The sequence below is a fragment of the Urocitellus parryii genome, chromosome 5, assembly GCF_045843805.1.
Source record: "Urocitellus parryii isolate mUroPar1 chromosome 5, mUroPar1.hap1, whole genome shotgun sequence".
Taxonomy (NCBI): Eukaryota; Metazoa; Chordata; class Mammalia; order Rodentia; family Sciuridae; genus Urocitellus; species Urocitellus parryii.
In genome coordinates this window covers 83096229-83118334 of record NC_135535.1, presented here as the reverse complement: position 1 = coordinate 83118334, position 22106 = coordinate 83096229, and the positions used below count along the sequence as shown (strand labels likewise).

At 32.5% G+C, this 22106-nt stretch overlaps 1 protein-coding gene across 1 annotated transcript in view; it reads left to right on the top strand.

Annotated features, from left to right (window-relative positions):
* Ccdc91 (coiled-coil domain containing 91) overlaps positions 1–22106 on the top strand; it is a 332645-nt gene that overhangs the window by 164883 nt on the left and 145656 nt on the right. Inside the window, exon 8 of the mRNA XM_026410706.2 lies at positions 14047–14154. Within this exon, the coding sequence (XP_026266491.1) occupies positions 14047–14154 (108 nt within the window). The remainder of the gene's footprint in view (positions 1–14046; positions 14155–22106) is intronic.

The window sequence follows — 22106 nt, the reverse complement described above, 5'->3', positions numbered from 1 at the left end:
TGCTTTGAAATTTTGATAACATTAATCTCTCATGTTGACTACCCTTTATTTTATTGAGCATTTTGGTCCTCTATGCATTCTCTGAAAAGGTTAAATATGCCTTAAATTCCTTTTTGTAAGGATTGCTTTGAATTTTAGCAACATAATGTATGTTGTGTGCCAGCTTGCAGTATCACATGAGTCCTGTATTCCATTTTTCAAAAGCATCCACTTGCTTGTGTTTTATTTGAACTCTTGAATTGTTTGTACTGTTTTATAAGGGAGAATGTATTACATTTAGGAATCCAGTTTTTCCCAGGGTGTAGAATTACTTGTATTATATAAAGTTCTCTTCCAAGGAGGGAGAAACAACTTTGTTTTCTATTCTTTGAATATATTCCCTTGATTAGATATCGGTAAGTCTTTGTTCAAATATGGGAAAAGTAAAACTTAAGAGATGTAAGATCTGACTATATCTTTATTTGAATTCCACCATTTTGTTAACCCAAAGGTATGAAATAAATTTATAGTTTCAGTTATTTGATTGAACAAGGATTCTCATAAATTCCAACTTTTATCATATGATCAGATTTTTCCTGGACAACTAAAGATGTTTGCTGTGGCCAATAAAGTTTGGCCTAACAGCATACTAGAGATACTGGTGATTGGTTTGGAACTAATGACTTGGCTTGTCCTTTCTTATCCCCTCCCACCAAACTTAACCTCAGTGGAGGATTGAGAAAGGTTTGGTAGTTGAGAATAGTTCTGTATGCCTGTGAGTTTCCTGTGCTAAACCAGAATTTTGCATGCAAGGCTATTCTTGTGGTTTTTCTAGCCAGGCCAAACCCAAAAAGCATTGGAAACATTGCAAGAAAACTTGTTCTATTATAGATTTAAGGCTTGCCTTTATATTGTTACTAAATAATCATCCTGATAGAGTAATAAAGGGTAAGACTGCATTCTGTATGGTGGATACAAATTTCAATGTATATGAATTTCAGAATAGTCTTTTAAAAAGAACTCCAGGGATAAGAAATTTCAAAGTGAAGGGAGTGTTAGTTGGTTTGTAAGACCTATCTCTTACCCCTTAATGATTCTTCACCTTATTAATGTACTTTAAATGTTATAGATTTTTTAGATTAATATATATGACAAATATTGGTAAGGATTGAGCAATTTGTCAATATCAGTCTTATTCTACCCTGATATTGTTGATTAATTACAGATTTCTGGTTATTATCACAAAATTGAGACTACTACTATTGTGTTCTGAGTCTATAAATGTATAAATGATATTATCTTTCTATATTCACCTGATAGAAGTTTGACATGTTCTGATGGAATTGAAAGTTTGACTCTTCCCATTATCTAAATTGATTTATCAGATTTCTATGGCTGGATTAGTGCTCATATTATAGTATCTGTAAAGCATACATTTCTACGGCTGGGGTTGTGGCTTAGTGGTAGAGCACCTACCTTGCACCTGTGAGGCACTGGGTTTGATCCTCACCTCCACATAGAAAATAAATAAATAAATACATAAACAAAATAAAGTTATTGTTTTCATCTACAACTAAAAATATTTTTAAAAATACATTTCTATAACTATTCCTGTGAATGTAGTGGATCAATTATGCATTCCTTAAGCTTTAATTTTTCTGATGAACTGAACTATCAGCAAGACTTTTGTAGATTGAGGTATTTTCAATTTTAGAATTTGGAAAGCATTACTTAATTAGAATTTAGAGGGAAAAATAATCTTTTTTTGTTAATAGATTTATTTATTCACTGGCCACTTAATAGTCCAGTTAGTAAAAGGTCATATATTGCCAGCAGAGAAAATGCTCTGAAAATACAGTGATACTTTAGACCTTTTTTTACTCAATTACATTTTCTAATTCCAGATGAGGATATTACAAAAAAACTATTTGTAAAGCTGATGGGAAGACTATACTTCCCATCACTGCTGGACACAGTGGCTCATACATGTAATTTCATCTACACAGGAGCCTGAGGCAGGAGATTCACAAGTTGAAGGCTATATTGGGCAACTCAGCAGAACCCTATTTCAAAATAAACCTAAAAAAAAAATAGCTGGTGTTGTAGCTTAATGGTAGAGCACTTTTGGATTCAATGCCCAGTACCACTATTTAATAAATGCACAGATACATACATATATATGTGAATGTGTATACTTTTAATTTTTAAATTTTTTGCTTGATGGAAAAGAGTGACTCAGTTTATTCTTTACTTTGAACTATCAAACACGATCTGAAAAAGGAAAGCAGGAGTGTAATAACTAATACCATTTTGGAGAATAGCATTTTAACATGTTTGTTTTGTTTCTAATTAGAGTATAATACAATATCAAAATAAAGGGCTGGCTTTTATTCTCCTCAACCTTTATCTTAGTAGAGGTCAAATAATTTGCTTAAAATTGGCACATTTCTGATTAACAGTGTATTGTCAAGTTGCTTTGTTTCAAGTAAAAAGGGATTTCCATTTGAGGAATGATACATGTAAGTTTGATTTATTCTATTTTACCTGGAGCATGAAGTTATAAGGTTACCTCACCTTACTGTTTTATCAGGATACTCAGGTAGTCAGATTTTGATAATTATTCCATTATAAAACCCAATCTAGTCTATTATTAAACCAGCAAATTTACTTTGTGCCATGATATAATAGTGAGACATTTTTATACTCATTAGTATTATTCTTTCTGAGACATTTTGATGACTTTGTCACTTTCCCTGGGGTTTTTCCTTACTGACCATTAAGCTAGGACTTGACACTACTGAGGACCTTAACCTTCTTTAGTTTTGGGAGTGATGTCTTCTGAGATTTTTGTGCCTACATCAGTGGATTTTAAGTATTTTAGATACTACCCTTAATGTAATAGATTCTATAATGTAATATTGTTAACGGTTAACTAGAAAAGCATCTAGTAGAAGTATTTTTTAAATTGTCAATAAGTTCACAAACTACTTCTTTTTATGAATAAATGAAATCTTGAAGGCTATTTTTCTTTTCTTTTTTTATTAGTTGCACATGACAATAAAATGATCTTGACATATCATACATTTGAATCAAATGGGTATAATTTCTCATTTTTTTGAGTGTACAGGTTGCAGAATAACATTGGTTATACAGACATGTATATATATATCAAAATAAAGGGCTGTAATACTAGTGTCTACTTTATTCTGCTGTGCTTCCTATCCCCCCTACCCCTGCCTACCTCCCCTCCCCCTCCCTTCCTCTCCCATCACTTCTCTCTACCCAATCTAATGTGACACATTTCTTTTTTTTTAAATTTTTCTACTGATGAGCTTTATGTAAATCAAATCACTAATTTCTTTTTAACTATTGGTGAATTTTCAATGTGAGGAAAATTTATTTTCTATTATTTGAGATACGTATTTGATGAATGGATCTCAGTTAATTTGAAGGAAATTACTATTTTAATGGTCTTAAATCTAATCACTAAGAAAATAATCCATAGAGCATGAATATAAGTCTTAAAAAACAACAGATTATTAGAATAATTATTAGAACAAATTAGTAGAACAGTCTTAGGTATAATATCAACATTAATGCAAAGGATTAAGTAAACTGTCATAATCTGACAGGATTTCTTTGTCACTGGTAGAGAAGAGATTCTGGAATTCTCCACATTTATTGTATGAGGAATCTGAGACAGAGAGATATAGTGCAATGAATACATGCATGTAAACAAACAAAGGCAGAGTTTTAAATAAAAGCCGGGTTACTAACTCAAGACTTGATTCCAGACTCTATTTAACAAAATATACTGCCTCCTTGGAGAAAGTTCATACATCTGTGCTGAAGCCAAATATTTCTGACATCTATATGAGTGTCTGTCTTCCCATAGCCTCTGATTCCTTATTTTAGGAATTGAGGCTCATGTGTTAATAACCAGGTGCTTTATTTAATGCTATAAAAGATTATAAAGAGGTTGTTCCAGTCAGAATTCTTTTTTCCTTTCCTCTCTTTTTTAACTGAAACTGTAGCTCTGATTCAAGTCACAAGGAGCAATATTGTGGCATCTGCGGGAGAGGCCTATCCATGTGGCAGCATTTCAGAAGGTTAAAGTATCTGGAAGGCAGACATGTAGAGTCTCTGTGCTATACTTAATTTTAGAAACTTCTTAATTTTAATGTGTTGTCCATGGCACAAAAGAAATTTTCACTGGGAGACTTTTGTGGTGTTTGAGGTAACAACTCTTATGTTACTAGAATCCCTTAACAACAAGGCCAACAGGAATGATTCCCTCTGTCCTGAAGATTTTCTTTGGCTTTCACAGCCTGCAGAGCACTTTATAGCATGGCTAGACTATATTGAATTTCCATGTTTAGATCTACACCCATAATTTAACATTTTTCTTTTTGAATTGTATAGTAACAGTGCACTACTCTTCAAATACATAGAAAAATCTGAGAATCACTGCAATTCCAATCATAATTCCAATTGCTTGAGATATGAAACAGGATCAATTTTCAGTAGCCTCAACATGACCTTGAAATTTCTCTTCTTTTTGTAAATTAAGGAAAAAGGGCGAAATCTTTTTTTTTTTTCTTAGCCCATTTTTTTCCCTCAAAATATTAGGTATTAGTTTCTGTTCTGCTTTCTAAAAAGAAATAGGGTCAAATCTATTCTCATCACTCTCAGACCACTAGCATTTACTCTTGCACCTATGTTCTCCCCAAAGATTGATCTCCCAGGGTCTGAATATTGCTTAATCTCTGCCAGCTGGGTAGCGAGACCATGAACTTGGACTTGAATCCAGAGCCAGACTTGAACAAAGGAAAGTTTTAAATTCAGATTAAATCCTTGTCTGAGAAAACTTTATTCCCTTGTCCTTTTTACATTGTATTTTTAAATCATCTCTCCATAAGAGGTTTTTAATCACATTATTTCTGTTCGTACTCCAACAAAATTTTCTAAAATGTCTACTGTTTTCTGAGGTGCCTGATGTTTCTCCTCTTACACAACCAACAACTTCTGTACCTTAGTGTGACTACTAGCTCACCAATATGAGGCTGTTTTAAAATATGTGTGTATAATAATAAATGAGATCAAGTGTTCACTTTCTTCTTTGGAAGAACAAACCAATGAAGTTATGGGTTGAAGTTTTAGATCACAAAATTGACACACAATATTTTTAAATAGCCAAGAGTTAATAAGTAGGACAAATTATTAATCAAGAGTGACATTCACAACCAGATGTAATCAGCTGCCATCATTTGGGCACTATTTCTTCATTTTTATGGTCATTATTACCACTGTAAGTACTGTAGAAAAACTGCATGTTAGAAAATATTCAGATGAAGTTCAAGTAAATATTATTTGATAGGCTTATGTATACCTGTAGGATTTTTCTTGTGAAGATATAGAAAAAGAAAATAATTCTGTGAGTTCTTATTATAATTAAATTTCATTATCAGGCAGGATTTTTGCATTAATTACTTGACCCTACAGTACTAAAAAATAATCCATGCATGTTGTGTTAATTTTGATTCTAATTTATTTAATGTTTCCTAGAAAAGTAAATACTACATTTTTCTTTAATTGTACATTGATGGGAAAAGTTTTGATAGCATTTAAGTGACTTTTATACCATGCAACATTGTTTGAAGGCTTTTAAAAATATGTCAGATTATAGAAATTTTCTTGCTTAAAGCTTTGTAGTGGTTTCTCATGGCAGTTACAGTAGAAATAAGGTGCCATGCCCCACTGGATCCTGGCTTTCTACCTACTTTTCTGATGTTTGAAAACTCATTCTGATATAGAGCTCTGCAAAACTATACACCCTAGGATTAGGAGTTTGGCCTATTATTAAAGTACAAAAGAAGGACCAATGTGAGCATATCTATTGAAATTCCCTGGTTTGTACCCTAGACTTTATTTTAGTTCTTGAACTCCTCATTAGTATTATTTTTATTCCAGGACTTGGTGCTGTGACCTTTAAAGGTATTATGGTTTGCATATTATCCCCCAAAAGATCATGTCAGACAATGCAGGAATGTTCTGAGGTAAAATTAGTCTATGAAAGCTATAACCTAATCTGTGAATTATCAATTTGATGGATAGATAATGTGAAAGGAGCACTGTTCTGGGTGGAAACTGTAGGCAGGTGGGGCATGGCCTGAGGAAGTAGGTCACTCAGAGAATGCCTTGAGGGATTATATTTTGCCCTTGGCTTCTTGTGTTCTCTCTGCTTCCTGCTTGCCTCAAGCTGAGAAGCTTTCCTCTGTCTTGCTCTTCCTCCATGATATTCTGCTGCACTTCAGGCTCAGAGCAATGGAGTCAGCCAACCATTGACTGAATCTCTGAATTGTGAGTGTAAAATAAACTTTTCCTCCTCTCAGTTGTTCTTGTCAGGTATTTTGGTCACAGTGATGAAAAGCCAATTAAGACAGATGAGAATGTACTCCTAGACTTATGTATGGCTGAGTTTTTCCTTCTCCACCTGTGACAGTTAAACTCTATTTATCCATCTTTAAAGAGAGCCTTTCTTGAATATTCTGTCTGAAAAATTTACCCTCCACTATTCTTTAATTTTTACCTTCTTATATTCTTCATTGCAGGTAGTATCATCAGTAATGATTTGTGTTGTTGACCTTCAATTGTCCTTATGATCCTTGCCCTTTCAATCATTTTGCCAACCATGTAAACTCAGAAGATTAAGAACCTTGTTTTTTGATTCACTTTGTACATCCAGTACCTAAAACAGTGTCTGGAATAAAGTATTCATTCAGTGAATATTTGTTGAATGGGTCAATAATTAAATGAAGGACAAAAATGAGAATAAGTGTTTTTTTCAGAAAAAGAAGTCTGCTTTAGCTGGGTTAGAGTAGCTAAGACAAACAGAAGCAAATGGAGTGAAATTCAATTATTTGTTATACTGTCTTTTCTGTGATTTTGGGCACATCTCTTAATCATAGTGTTTGTTTCTTAATTTGTAAAGTAGGTATTTAAAACCTTTCTCATGGAAAAAAAATAAATGAATAATTCAGTAAGAGATCATTTTTTACATAGGTGCTTTAGTCAAGTTTTTACAAAGTTTTATTCAAGGGGGCTCTCCTTTTAAATAATAAAACTTGCTTATAATCCAAGTATTATGTATAAATTATATGACAAAATAAAAAATAATTTTAAAAATTTGCTTATGTTTGAAATTTTTTAGGGAATATTACAGAACATGCTAACAACTTATTGGCTTTGTAAAATTTGAAGTACCCTTTTTCTCAAAAGGAAGCTTTTTTATTTGTTCTAATTAGTTATACATAATAGCAGAATGCATTTTGATTCATTGTACATAGTTGGAGTACAACTTTTCATTTCTCTGGTTCTGCACAATGTAGAGTCGCACCACACATGCACTCATACATGTACCTAAGGTAATGATTTTCATCTCATTCCACCATCTTCAAAAAGAAGATTTACACCATAAAAAATATAAAAGTATCCCTTCACATTCTTAATTTAAGTGTTTTGCAGATACCTTTCAGTTATGCTCCTTTTCTTTTTAGCTATGATGGGAAAAGAAAGTTTGAAAGAAGAAAAGAAGTTTGAAAAAAAAAAGACTGAAATATTTTAAAATGATAGAGAAAAATTGGTGCTTGAAAAGCAAATAGACAGATTTGGACATATCAAAATCAGGATTGATTTTTCAGTTGATTCAGCACATTTGTTGAATGGCTTTTATGTGCTAGACATTGTCGTAGGTACGTCGTGTGTGTCTGTGAGTTGAGGAAAGATTCCCGTTTTCTACAGCTTAAATCCTAGTTGGAATATTTTGTTTATGGTAAGTTTTGCCTCTGGATTGCTCTGTAGCTTATACTTTTCTCCATTTGTGTAAGTAAGTGTAACTGAAAGGATGGACAGATAAAATTTTTGTGACTTTCAAAATAATAATAACTGTTGTTAACTAGTATACTTTTCTGGTCTTCATAACTACCAAGATCATATTAATGTTTCAGATACCATCTGGTTCTGAAAGACACATCTGCTCTGCAAATCTGGACAAGTAATTAATTTCAGGAGGCTGGAATCTGATCTGTAACAGTTTGGCAATTTCAAAGGAGAAGAAAAACTGGCAGATTTGTTGAAACAATGAATTGTAGTCTGATGGCAATAGTCCACTTTGGATATGCTTCTTTTTTGTCATTTAAATTCCAGCATACATCCAATTCATTAAAGAAATGCACATCAATAGTTTCTAGTATTTGAGCTACTGGGATTGAACTTGGGGTACTTGGTCACTGAGCCAATCCCCAGCCCATTTTGTGTTTTATTTAGAGACAGGGTCTCTTTCAGTGAGTTGCTTAGCACCTTGCTTTTGCTGAGGCTGGCTTTGAATTTGAGATCCATCAACCTGCCTCAACCTCCCCAGCTGTTGTTATAGGCGAGCATCACTACACCCAGCTTGCATGTATTTTTCAACCATTCGTATTTCTTCTTCTGTGAAGTGCCTGTTCAGTTCCTTTGCCCATTTACTGATTGGATTCTTTGTTTTTATTGATGGATGTTAAGTTTTTGAGTTCTTTGTATATCATGGAGATCAATGCTCTATTTGAGGTCCATGTGATAAAGACTACCATTCTGTAGTCTCTCTCTTCACATTCTTGATTGTTTTCTTGCTGTGAAGAAGCATTTTGTTTGATACCATCCCAATTATTGATCTTGATTTTATTTCTTGTGCCTTAGAAGTCTTTTTAAGGAAGTCAGTTCCTAAGCCAATATGATGGGGAGTTGGGCCTACATTTTCTAATGGTAGAAGTTTTTTTTTAAAAAAATGGACTACCATTTAGGGAATAGCATTACTCACACTAAGTGCAGGGAACACTACAATGAGTGCACATGGGTATAGAGACAAGTACCACTGAGTTCTTGTACTAAAGGAACCTATAATCTTGCTCACACTTCTAAAATTGCAGTGTTCCTCAAGTATGGTAATGAGTTTTCCCCAAGCTTAGTGAGTTGGATTCGGTGAGATAATACTGCCAATCTCTGATAGAACAGTGACCAAGGCCTAAGTTTATTGGGTACAAAACATTTCTTGCCCTTGGTAGCATTCTTTTCAATATGGAATACATGGATATACATCTTGCATTTCTATCTCTGATATAGATACACACACACACACACACACACACACACACACACACACCAGGAGAATTTTAATGCTTTTTCTGTGTGTTAAGAATGACTTAAAATAGATTAGAAAGGAAATAATTTCATATATCTTTTTATAATGTTGTATTGAGGAAATGCTTTTGTTTTTAGTATTTATAAAGACAATTGCAGAAGAAAACAATGAATTGGAAAATTAAGATCTATGTTCATTTTTGTACTTAAAATATATGAGAAACTTAAAAGCAGTTATTATGTTATATTACATTGAATGATACATATTCAATTACATAATAGTAAATCAAGCCATAAAAGCAGTTGGCTAGTACTAATATGTAAACATAAGTATGTCCATAATAGTTAATATTCTAGGAGTAAGGACAGTTTTAGAAAATTACCTCATTTTCTAGGACTATGGCACTAATAATCACTCTATTGAGTAGTGTGGGTCAAAATTTTAAAATCCTTGTTGTGCTGTACAAGATCTTTTAATATCTGGCACTTGTCTAATTTCATTCCTCCCTGCCTCACTATTTCCATCTTATTAACTTTACCTTTCACACTCTAGTTATTCTTATCTATTTTATATTCTTGTGTATAGTACTGAGTCTTTACAGGCGATCTTGAGTATCTTTTCTTTCTTTGTTATGCACCCTGCACATAACTATAGTATGTGATTATCAAGAGAATATTTGTCTTCAATGTTAGACTAAACTCAATGAGTAAAGATATTTTTAAAAAATCTATACATACCTCCCTTTGTATCCCCTTTATAGATATACCCTTTGTACATATAAATGACTGAGACTAAACTGACAGGTTTGAACTCTATAGGAAGCTAGTTACTTTTGCATTGCTCCTCTTTTTGATCCACAGCCTTAGTTTTAGCTCTGACTTAACTCATGATCCTCCTTGATGTCTGGAAGAAAATGAGTATATTATATATAAATCAATCAATAAAGGAAATATTACTATTCAAGTTATGTTTTTAATTATATAAAAAGTTTGAAGTCTGGTATCGCTATACCGCCTGATTCACACTTCCTGCTTAGCATTGTTTTTGCTATTCTGGGTCTTTTATTATTCCATATGAATTTCATGATTCTTTTATCTATTTCTACAAGATATGCTGTTGGGATTTTGATTGGCATTGCATTGAACTTATAGAGAACTTTTGGTAAAATCGCCATTTTGATGATGTTAGTTCTGCCTATCCATGAGCAGGGTATATTTTTCCATCTTCTAAGGTCTTCTTCTATATCTTTCTTTAGGGTTCTGTAATTTCCATTATATAAATCTTTCACCTCTTTTGTTAGGTTGATTCCCAAGTATTTTATTTTTTGGGGGGATATTGTGAATGGAGTAGTTGTCCTCATTTCTGTTTCAGAGGATTTGTCGCTGATATACAGGAATGCCTTTGATTTATGCGTGTTGATCTTATATCCTGCCACTTTGCTGAATTCATTTATTAGCTCTAATAGCTTCTTTGTAGACCCTTTTGGGTCTGCTAGGTATAGAATCATATCATCTGCAAATAGTGATAATTTAATATACTACAGAGCAATAGTAACAAAAACAGCATGGTACTGGTACCAAAACAGGCGGGTGGACCAATGGTACAGAATAGAGGACACAGTAACCAATCCACAAAACTACAACTATCTTATATTTGATAAAGGGGCTAAAAGCATGCAATGGAGGAAGGATAGCATCTTCAACAAATGGTGCTGGGAAAACTGGAAATCCATTTGCATCAAAATGAATCTGAATCCCTATCTCTCGCCATGCACAAAAGTTAACTCAAAATGGATCAAGGAGCTTGATATTAAATCAGAGACACGGCATCTGATAGAAGAAAAAGTTGGTTATGATCTACACGCTGTGGGATCGGGCTCCAAATTCCTCAATAGGACACCCATAGCACAAGAGTTAACATCTAGAATCAACAAATGGGACTTACTCAAACTAAAAAGTTTTTTCTCAGCAAAAGAAACAATAAGAGAGATAAACAGGGAGCCTACATCCTGGGAACAAATCTTTACTCCACACACTTCAGATAGAGCCCTAATAACCAGAATATACAAAGAACTCAAAAAATTAGACAATAAGATAACAAATAACCCAATCAATAAATGGGCCAAGGACCTGAACAGACACTTCTCAGAGGAGGACATACAATCAATCAATAAGTACATGAAAAAATGCTCACCATCGCTAGTAGTCAGAGAAATGCAAATCAAAACTACCCTAAGATACCATCTCACTCCAGTAAGATTGGCAGCCATTAGGAAGTCAAACAACAATAAGTGCTGGAGAGGATGCGGGGAAAAGGGTACTCTTGTTCATTGCTGGTGGGACTGCAAATTGGTGAGGCCAATTTGGAAAGCAGTATGGAGATTTCCTGGAAAGCTGGGAATGGAACCACCATTTGACCCAGCTATTCCCCTTCTCAGTCTATTCCCTAAAGAACTAATAAGAGCATGCTACAGGGACACTGCTACATCGATGTTCATAGCAGCTCAATTCACATTAGCAAGACTGTGGAATCAGCCTAGATGCCCTTCAATAGATGAATGGATAAAAAAAAAATGTGGCATTTATACACTATGGAGTATTACTCTGCATTAAAAAATGACAAAATCATAGAATTTGGAGGGAAATGGATGGCATTAGAGCAGATTATGCTAAGTGAAGCTAGTCAATCTTTAAAAAACAAATACCAAATGACTCCTTTGATATAAGGGGAGTAAACAAGGACAGGGTAGGGACGAAGAGCTTGAGAAGAAGATTTACATTAAACAGGGATGAGAGGTGGGAGGGAAAGGGAGTGAGAAGGGAAATCGCATGGAAATGGAAGGAAATCCTCAGGGTTATACAAAATGACATATAAGAGGAAAGGAGGGGTAAGACAAGATAATACAAATGGAAGAAATGATTTACAGTAGAAGGGGTAGAGAGAGAAAAGGGGAGGGGAGGGGAGGGGAGGGGGTATAGTAGAGAATAGGACAGACAGCAGAATACATCAGACACTAGAAAGGCAATATGTCAATCAATGGAAGGGTAACTGATGTGATACGGCAATCTGTATACGGGGTAAAAGTGGGAGTTCATAACCCACTTGAATCAAACTGTGTAATATGATGTATTAAGAACTATGTAATGTTTTGAACGACCAATAATAATAAAAAATAAATAAATAAATAAAAATAAAAAAAATTATATAAAAAGAATGTTATTTTATTTTATTAATTTGGGCCTACAAAGAATATAGTTGACTAAAAATTATGATTGTGTATTTAAATTTGGAATAACTTGTAACTGTGCAAACAGTTCTGCCATATCTTTAATCCCCACCCCACCCCAAAGAATGATATTTTTGTCTTTACAAAAGACACTATGTTTATTCCAAGGGAATTGTCTTTATTATTCTCTAATTAAAATTTTATAAATTCACCAAATATTACACTTTGCCAAAGGTAAATTAAAGATTTACAGCATCTAGATACAGTGTGAAAGGATTGACTTTTGATGCTGTATATAAATCTATCATTATGGAATCCAGAAGACATATCTTATATATATTGAGGTCTAACATGGCTCTGGTAAGCAATTCCTAATATTATTTTTCTTTACTAATATACTAGTAATTCTGCAGTTTCTCAGTGGTAACTAATGAAATGTAGTAATAGTAGCATCATCAGATAGTCTGCATTGGAAAAAAATTATTTGAAAATTTGAGACTTAGTCATTCCTTTAAAAAATACTTTTGTCTATTTTTGAAAATACATGTCTATTTATTTATCATTTTAATGCATGTTGTTTCCAAGTTAATAAACCTGTTTTCAAAACAGAGATTAAGGGATTTGACTTATTTTTCTTTTCTCAGTGAATGTGCCAATGGTCTGTTTTCTATAAGATTTGTCTGTTCAACTTACTATTCTGATTATGAGTAGTTTATTATCCAGATAGACCTTTAAAAATAGAATATTGAAGAGCTCTATGTACATGGTTGAGTGCTTATTTTAGGATGATTGAGAACTTATAAATAGCATGAAGAGACCATTACAATCATGTTAGCATAACATAAATAAAGTTTTTTAAAGTAAAAGAAAAGAGATTATAATATTTTAAACATCTCCAGTAAGGTGAGTTGGTGGAACATCTTCAAATGATGATTTGGCTCTTCTTAGAACAGTGGTTATATCTTTATATATTACTTAATTTCTTGCATTTATATTCTGATTGTCGAGTCTCACATTTTATTACTTTTTATGAAGATTGCCTTGAGATTTTAACTTACATACTTTAACTTATATCTTTTTGCATTGGCGGCATGAACTTCCTGGGGGGCAGTTATTTTATGTTTGAAGTTTTTCAGAATTTCCATCTGCTTTTACTTGACTTGTGGTCTTGTAGATCATGCTTGGCCCATGGGATCTTACAGTGTGCCGAGAGGATGTGGAGTTTTGTCAGCCAGTGAAATATGTCTGGCTTTTTTTTTTTTTCATGTTTCTTTTTTTCTTTTTCTTTCTTTCTTTCTTTTTTTTTTTTTTTTCCCAGCAGCTTTCATATGCTTCTCGTCCTGTGTGGTCTTCACTGAACTGAATTTATATTTAACAGAACTACTCACTCTCTTTATCATTTTCTATGACTTGGCTTTTCTTAAAGAGAAGTTGTGTGGAATGAATAGGTGAGCCAAAAAAAAACTATAATATTAGCAAATAGGAAAACCTAAAATTGAAAGCTTAAAGTAATATCTATAAATGGACTTCTCTGTTGAGAAATATGTATTTTGTAATGCGAAGGGGTGTTATATTTCCAATTTGTATGACTGTCAAAAACTTCACATGCCAACAGTATACCTTCAGGTTGTTTGTGATCAAAATGATTTCTTTTGCTTGTTTATAGGCACTACTGCAGTCTTCAGTTAAGCAACAAGTAGAAGCTATTGAAAAACAGTACATCTGTGCAATTGAGAAACAAGCCCACAAGTGTGAAGAGTTGCTAAATACTCAGGTAATAAAAGTGCACATGCAGTGTATATTTATGCTTTTCTTTTGACTCTCCTCCTCTGAGAGCTCTAGTGCTGTTTGTTCAGTTTCATGCCATTTACTTCACTTGATGTATTTCGGAGAAAAAGTATGCTTATGTAAATTCAAATTTTGAGACTTTTATGATAGACCTAAAATAGGACTAAAGTCCTAAAATATGTGGGCTTGCTCCCAAATTAATGATTATTATGTTAATTTCGGGGTTGTAATAATATTCAACAAATAGCAGAAGCAAAGGGATAACTACAAATGCACTATGGCAATGGAATGACTTTTAGTGACCAGAAGTTAATAACATTTGAATTTTGAAAATTCAGGCAGGGTGTAGTGGTGCATACCTGTAATCCTAGTGATTCGGGAGGCTGAAATAGGAGGATCACAATTTTGAGGCCAAGCTTAGCAACTTAGTGAGACTCTGTCTCAAAAACATAAAATAAAAAGAGCTGGGAATGTAGCTTAGAGGTAGAAACCTTCTGGGTTCAATCCACAGTACCAAAATAAATAAATAATAACACATATATAATTTATTTTTAACGAATATGTTAAAAACTTAAAAATTGTACATATTAATGGAGGTAACAAAACACTTATTCTTGAGTTACATTTTTTTCACATGGTTTCTGTTTGAATTTTTCTATTACTTTTTGTCCCTTTTTATGTTTATTGTCTTTAAAGATTTGAATGGTTAAGGAATCAACTGAGGAGAATTTGTAGATGTATCCTAGTATAAATAATGTATGCAAGATGTTCTTGTACAACTTTTCAATAATATAGTTGAAAATTAAATCAACTTTATTTAAATGTAATGTTTATAGGATGAAAAGAAAATTAGTTACAATTTAGAAAACAAAATTAAATAGCGAATTTAAATAGATTTATAGATGTGCCACCTCATCCTGAAGATTGGGACCAGTTCTATTAAATATTTTTCAGTGTTCTTTTAATAAATGGCTTGAAAAAAGGAACACACAGGGAATTTTATAAGTTGGATATAACAATCATACTATTTTGGGTGGTAAAATACCATGCCATCAGTAGTATAAAGTGTAATGACTTCATTTATGCACAGAAATATCACAGAGAAAAATTCAAGTCATAGAACTTTGAAGCATTATAAAACATATGTTAGTCGAAATATTTCCTAGACTCTGGCTCCAGGAAACAAACATTTATATTTTACTCATGCTGCATTATATTGAAGGTTTTCTTCGGTTTCTGTCTCATGTTGCCATCAAGGCAGCTATATTGAGTATATTTCCTATGTGGAACATTGAAATATACTCAATATAGTATATCACTGCAGAGTGAGAGAGCCCTGTTAGATTTTGTATCAATAATTAAGTACTCTGACCTGGAGTTGACATTTTCAATTCCAATTTATGTCCACATATCCCCAAACTCCAATCATAATGGGGCCAGCTAATGAGATCTTACCATCCATCTGAAAGGCAGAGAGCAAGAGATATTTGTTAAACTGCACTAATATATTGCAGTGCTCTTTTGGTCACCATGTATTTGAAGCCTGCATCTCATAGGCAAATTTATATATCTTGTCTCCATAGGAGAAAATCTGAAAGGTCTGTCTTACTAAGACCTTGGACTGAAAAGTCCAGGATTTGTAGGTGATAGGGGAAGGGTTTGGTGTGCTGCAGTCTCTATTCTCAGGTCCAGATATGGTTCCTTTTGATCTGAAGAACTAGGAACTAAAATATAAATTGTTTACCTGAAGCGTATCTAGTATAAAAGGTAGGGCATTTACTGTAACTACTCCCAAGAGGAAAGTTAAAGAATTTAAGATATGGCTATTTTTAGTATGTAGTAATTATAGAATCTCACTGACAGGTTAAACAGAAGCATGTGGTCTGGGTGTAGGGATTGCTAATTGATTGATAATGATTCTCTTTTTAGGGTTTTTGGAAGAAGTCCCTAGTGCATTGTTTCTTGTCATCTTAAAGTTTGTCCAAGGTTTTTAATTTGGTTTTTGAATTTGCAAATTCCCAAAGTTCTGAACCTTTCCTGTGATTTGATGCTTGTGAATTGACTTTTTCCTATAAATTTGTAAATAATTTATTTTAGTGATGTCTCATTAAAAATAGCCAAGAGTAAAGCTATTTATGGTTTCAAACAAGTTTTGGATTAAATTATTAATATACAAAAACCAGTTGTTTTTACACCAAGTAGAATTGAAAATAAAATAAAGAGAGCAATTCCATTTATAATAGCATCCAAGTTAAGAAAATACCTAGGTATAAACTTAACCAAGGTGCAGAAAACCATTTACAATGAAAACTATAAAACATCACTAAAAGAAATGTAAAGTTGCCTAAAAGGAAAGATGTATCCTATTTATTAATTGGAAGTATTTGGCCAAGAACACTCCAGGATAGGATACTTATAGGGAACATAAGAAGTTCAGTGTGATGGTTAGTTTGTAAAACCACATGAGTGCTAGAAATGGTGATTTCACATTTGCTAGCTCTTAAGATGTCATTTCAAACTGGAAGTAAGTAAATTTTATTTAACAAGAAGAATTTTTGGGGGAGGAGTACAAATATAGCATCAATATTGTTCCTTAGTAATCAATTGACTCCCCTCTCTCTTTCCTTAAATGAAAAACTTAAGGGAAAATTTAAGGGAAAAACTGGATTCAACCCTGATTTGTCGCTTAATTCTGTTAATCTATCTGTACCTAATTTGCTGTGCCCCAAAGCCTATCAACTATTTTAGATATGTTCTACGTAAAATTAATTGCATCCTTTATTAAGGAATGTGTGTACCTATATTTGGCCAAGAACACTCAAGGTTAGGATACTTATAGGGAACATAAGCATCATAATCAATACATAGAACATTTGCATCAGTTCAAGAAGCTTTCTCATTATTGTCTAGTCATGCTCCTCAAATGATCTCTGGTCCCAAGCAACCACTAATCTGTATTCTCTTGCTATTTGCTTGTTTCACCTTTCCTTCCCCCTCGCCCTAGGTACTGGGTTTGAACCCCAGGGCCTCATACATGCTAGACAAGTGCTCTACTACTGAACCTAGCCCTGTTTGATCATCTCTATAATTTTATATAAAATATAATTTAGATTCTTCTGTGTCTGTATACCTTGGTTCATCATAATATATTTTGAGATTCTTTGTGTGTGTATGTGGTGGGGAGGTGTATTTATACCTTTCAGTTACTGAATAATATTTTCTTATACAGGCATATAGCATCTTTTTATCTATTCACTTATTGTTATATACTTAGATTGCTTAAAGTTAGGGGCTGCTATGAATGTTTGCATAAAATTGTTGGGACATATTTTTATTTTTGTTTATACATATTTAGATATTGACTTACTGGATCACATGGTAAGTGTGTTTAACTTTATAACTAGGTGCCAAACGCTTTTTGAAAGTTTTGTTCCATTTTACATTCTTAACTGCTGATGTATAAGAATTCTCTTTGATTTATCCTCTTAGAGCTTGGTATTTTCAGTCATTTAGTGTTTTTTACAGGGGAAAGTGGGGAATGGTATCTAATCCAATGGCATTTATCTGAATGACTTTTGATGGTTAACATCTTTTCATGTGAGTACTGGCTGTTTGTATATTTTCTTTCGTGAAATACATATTCAGAATTTTTGTTCATTTTCCTAAGTTGCATACATAAATAATAAGATTTTTCACAAAATTTTGACTGTATGTATGCATTATGAATATTTTATTTTAGTTTTATTTTCTTAATGCTATCTTTAATTCCATTTACTTTTGATGAATGGAATTTTTTTCTTTTATCTATCATCCTTTTAATTCTGTATCTATGAAATCTTTGCCTAATTATAGCTGTCAAAGGTTTTCCTCCTGTATTTTCAAAAGATGTGTATTTTCTTCAATTAATTATGTGATCAGTTTTTTAATTTGGGTTATGATGGGGTGATATCATCAGATGTCTTCTCCCTCCACCTCATATGCAGATCCATTTATTCTAGCACCTTTCAGAGAAAAGACTTTCATTACTCTAACACCTTTGGAGAAAGGTGCTGTGTACAGATTTATGGACTCAATCTAGTGTTTCTCAACCTTGGCACTAATGTTATTGGAGCTTAATTACCCTTTGTTTTGAGGAACTGTCATATGCATTGTAAAATGCTTACCAACATCCCTCATATCTGCCTACTAGGTGGCAGTGGAACATCCTCAATTGTGATAACCAGAAATGCCCTCAGATACTGCTGACACCCTGACAATATTGATACTTTCTTGTCTATGAACATGGAGTATGTCTTTATTTATTTAGTAATTCTTTGATTTAATTCATTGAAGTTTTGTTGTTCCCCTCATGTAGATCTTATATACAATTTGTTGGATTAATAAAATGATTCATTTTAAAGATTGCTAATGGAAATGTAATATATTTTGAGTTTTATTTGTTCCATTTGTTCATTGCTAGTGTATAGGAAAGTAATTGACTTTTGTATACTAATCTTGCATTCTATAACTTTGATATGCTATAATCACTTAGTAATTCCAGAGGTTGCCCATTCTTTAGAATTTTCTACATAAACAGTCATGTCATCTATAAAAAAGGACACTTTTATTTCCCAATCCATGTACTTTTTATTTCCTTTACTTGTGTCTTGCTTTAGCTAGGATTTCTAGTATGATGTGAAGAAACAGTGGTGAGAGGGCTGGAGTTGTAGCCCGGTGGTAGAGCACTTGGCCAGCATGTGTGAGGCACCATATGCAATCCTCAGCATCACAAAAACAAACAAATAAATGAATGAATGAATGTATTGTGTCAATCTACAACTAAAGCATTAGCTTTTTTGTGATGTTACTGGAAAAGATTCTAGTTTTTCATCATTAAATATGATGTTAGCTATAGATTTTTGTTAGGTATTATTTATTCCTTTGAGGAAGTTATCTTTTGTTCTCATTTCATTGAGTTTTTATCACATATACATGTTGGATATGTTGATTAGATTTTGTCAAATGCTTTGTGTCAATATGATTATGTGATTTTTCTTTAGCTTGTTGATGTGTTATGTTATTTGATTTTTAATTTTTTAATATTTTGTTGAGGATTTTTGCCTTTGTGTTCATGAGAGAATTGGTCTGTAGGTTTCTTTTAATATTTGTGTCTGGTTTTAGTATTAGAGTAATGTTGATGTCATAGAATGAGTTAAGAAGTATATACTCTGTTTTTACCTTCTGGAAGAGACTGTGGAGAATTAGTCTAAATATTTAATTAATTCTTCATTAGAATTCACCAGTAAAGCCATCTGGCTCTGTCCTTTTCTTGTTTGGAAAGTTGTCTTACTCTATTAGAACTGTTGTAATGGAATACCACAAACTTGCATTTCATAAACATTAAAAATTCATTTTTCAGTTCTTGAGACTGAGAAGTCCAAGAAAAATCACCTGCAGCTCTAGCATATGACAAGAAACAGATTCCTAAACTGGTCTTTTTATTATAACTCACATGGCAGAAAGGTAAAGGAATGTCTCTGGAATCTTTTCTATAAGGACTCTAATCCCATAATCCTCATGACCTAATCAGTTCCCAAAGGTTGTACCTCCTATTACCTTTATCTTAGTGGTTAGTATTTTAACATGCTAATTTTCCAGAGACATTAACTGTAAGACCATAGCAGTTAATTATTGACTTAGTTAAATTTAATACATAAATTTATTCATATTGTCTGTTTGTGCTTTTGTGCATTTTGGCAGATTGTGTCTTTGAAGGAATTGGTTTATTTTATCTAGGTTAATCAAATTTGTGAGCATAACGTTGTCATAGTAATCTGTTATTTAACCTTTGCATATTAATGGGATATGTAGTAATAGCCCCTTTTTGTTTCTGACATGAGTAATTTCTGTCTTTTCTCTTTTTTCCTTGGTTAGCTTGGCTAGAACCTTATCACTTTTTATGGATTCATTTCAACAAGCCAGGTATTGTGTTGTTGATTTCTCCATATTTCCTGTTTTATCTCCTATTAATTTATTATTTCTTTATCTGCTTACTTTAAATTTAGTTTACTCTTCTTCAAATCCTAAGGGAGAAGCAGAGATTGTTGATTTTTAGGTCATTCTCATTTCTCAATATATATGTTCACTGCTCTAAATTTCCCATTACTTGCTTCATCCCACAATTTTCCAAGTTATGTTTTCACTTAGTTTGAGATATTTAGAAATTTCTCTTGAGATTTTCTTTTTCTTAACCCCATGAATTATTTAGAAGAGTATTGTGGTATTTTCCCACCATCCACCTTACTAATTTCTGGTTTAATTCTTTTAAGATCCAAGAACAGATATTGTATGATTTCTATTACTGTATATTTCTTAAGATATATTTTGTGGTTTAGAATGTAGTTTGTGTTAGAGATTGTTCCATGAGAGATCAAGAAGAATGGATATTCTGCTGTTTGCAGGTGCAGTCTGTATTTCTTATATTCAGTTGATATTAGTGTTAAGTTCAACTGTGTTCTCGCTGATTTTCTGACTACTGGATCTGTTCATTTATACTGGAATCACAATGAGGTCTCCAATAATAATAGTTAGATTCATCTATTTCTTCTGATAAGTTTATAATCACATCATGGATTTTCCTGCTCTGTTGTTAAGTACACACTCATTAAAGATTCTTGTATTTTCTTGGAGAATTGATAATTCTATAATGCCACTTTTCTTGCCCTGAAGTCTGTGGCCTCTGAAATTAATGTACTTACTTGTGCTTCTTTTGATTTGTGTTATCATGGCATATCTTTCTCCACTTGTTTACTTTTAAAATATGTGTCTTTATATTTAAAGTGAATTTCGTTTGGACAACATATAGTCATGTCATGTTTTCTGCATCACTCTAATGCTCTCTTAATTAGTATGTTTATATAATCATTGATGTTTACAGTGATTACTGATGTGGTCAATTGTATATCTACCATATTTGTTACTATTTTATATTTATTGCCCTTTTTATTTGTTCCTTGTGAGTTTTAATTGAGCATTTACATAATGCTATTTTCTGCTTCTTTAGCATGTCAATTATACTTTTTTTTTAACTTTTGTAGTGGGTGCCCTAAAAACACTACCTGTGTTGCATATAGTGTGAATATAATTTCATAATAATTAAACAATCCAAATGCCTCTATCCTGTTCCTTGTATCATTATAGTTATTGTCTATTTCACTGACACATATATATGTACATATAATCAAATTACTTGTTGCTATTATTATTTTGAGCAAACTTTATTATTCACTTAGGAATAAGAAAATTAAATTTTTTGTTTCATTTTAAAACATAAACCATAAAAACATATAGTGTATGTTATAGAATTTTGTTTTATCTCAGATACTTTCCCCATCTTTATGTACTTCCAAGTTTCTGACCTATATAATTTTCTTTTTCTGTAAATATTTCCTGTAAAACTGGTCTAACAACAAATCCCTACATTTTTGTTTTTTGTACAAGGTCTTTATTAGTGAATAAGACTTTATATGGATCTATGCTTACTTCTCTTGAATAACTAATTAGTTGGAGATACCTAACTAGGTGATCTGGTAAGTATATGTGGAAAGTCTTTGAATTTTTTTGCCATTTGATGTTTTTTTTATTATTAATTTGAGATTTCCTTATATATTCTGGATATAAATCATTCATTAGAAGGATTAGTAAATATTTTGCCACAATCTGTAACTTTTTTTATTTTACTAATGTATTTTCTAGAGCTATAATTTTAAATTTATCCATTTTTGTTGTACTGGTTGTAGTTTTGGTCTCATATTTTAAAAAAATAAACACTCTTGCCTGATTCATCATTAAAATATTTTCTCTGATATTTAAAATAATTTACAAGTTTAATTTGACCCATTTTAAGTTGATTTTTATATATGGTGCTAGATGTAGATTGAACTATTACTACCTTTTTTG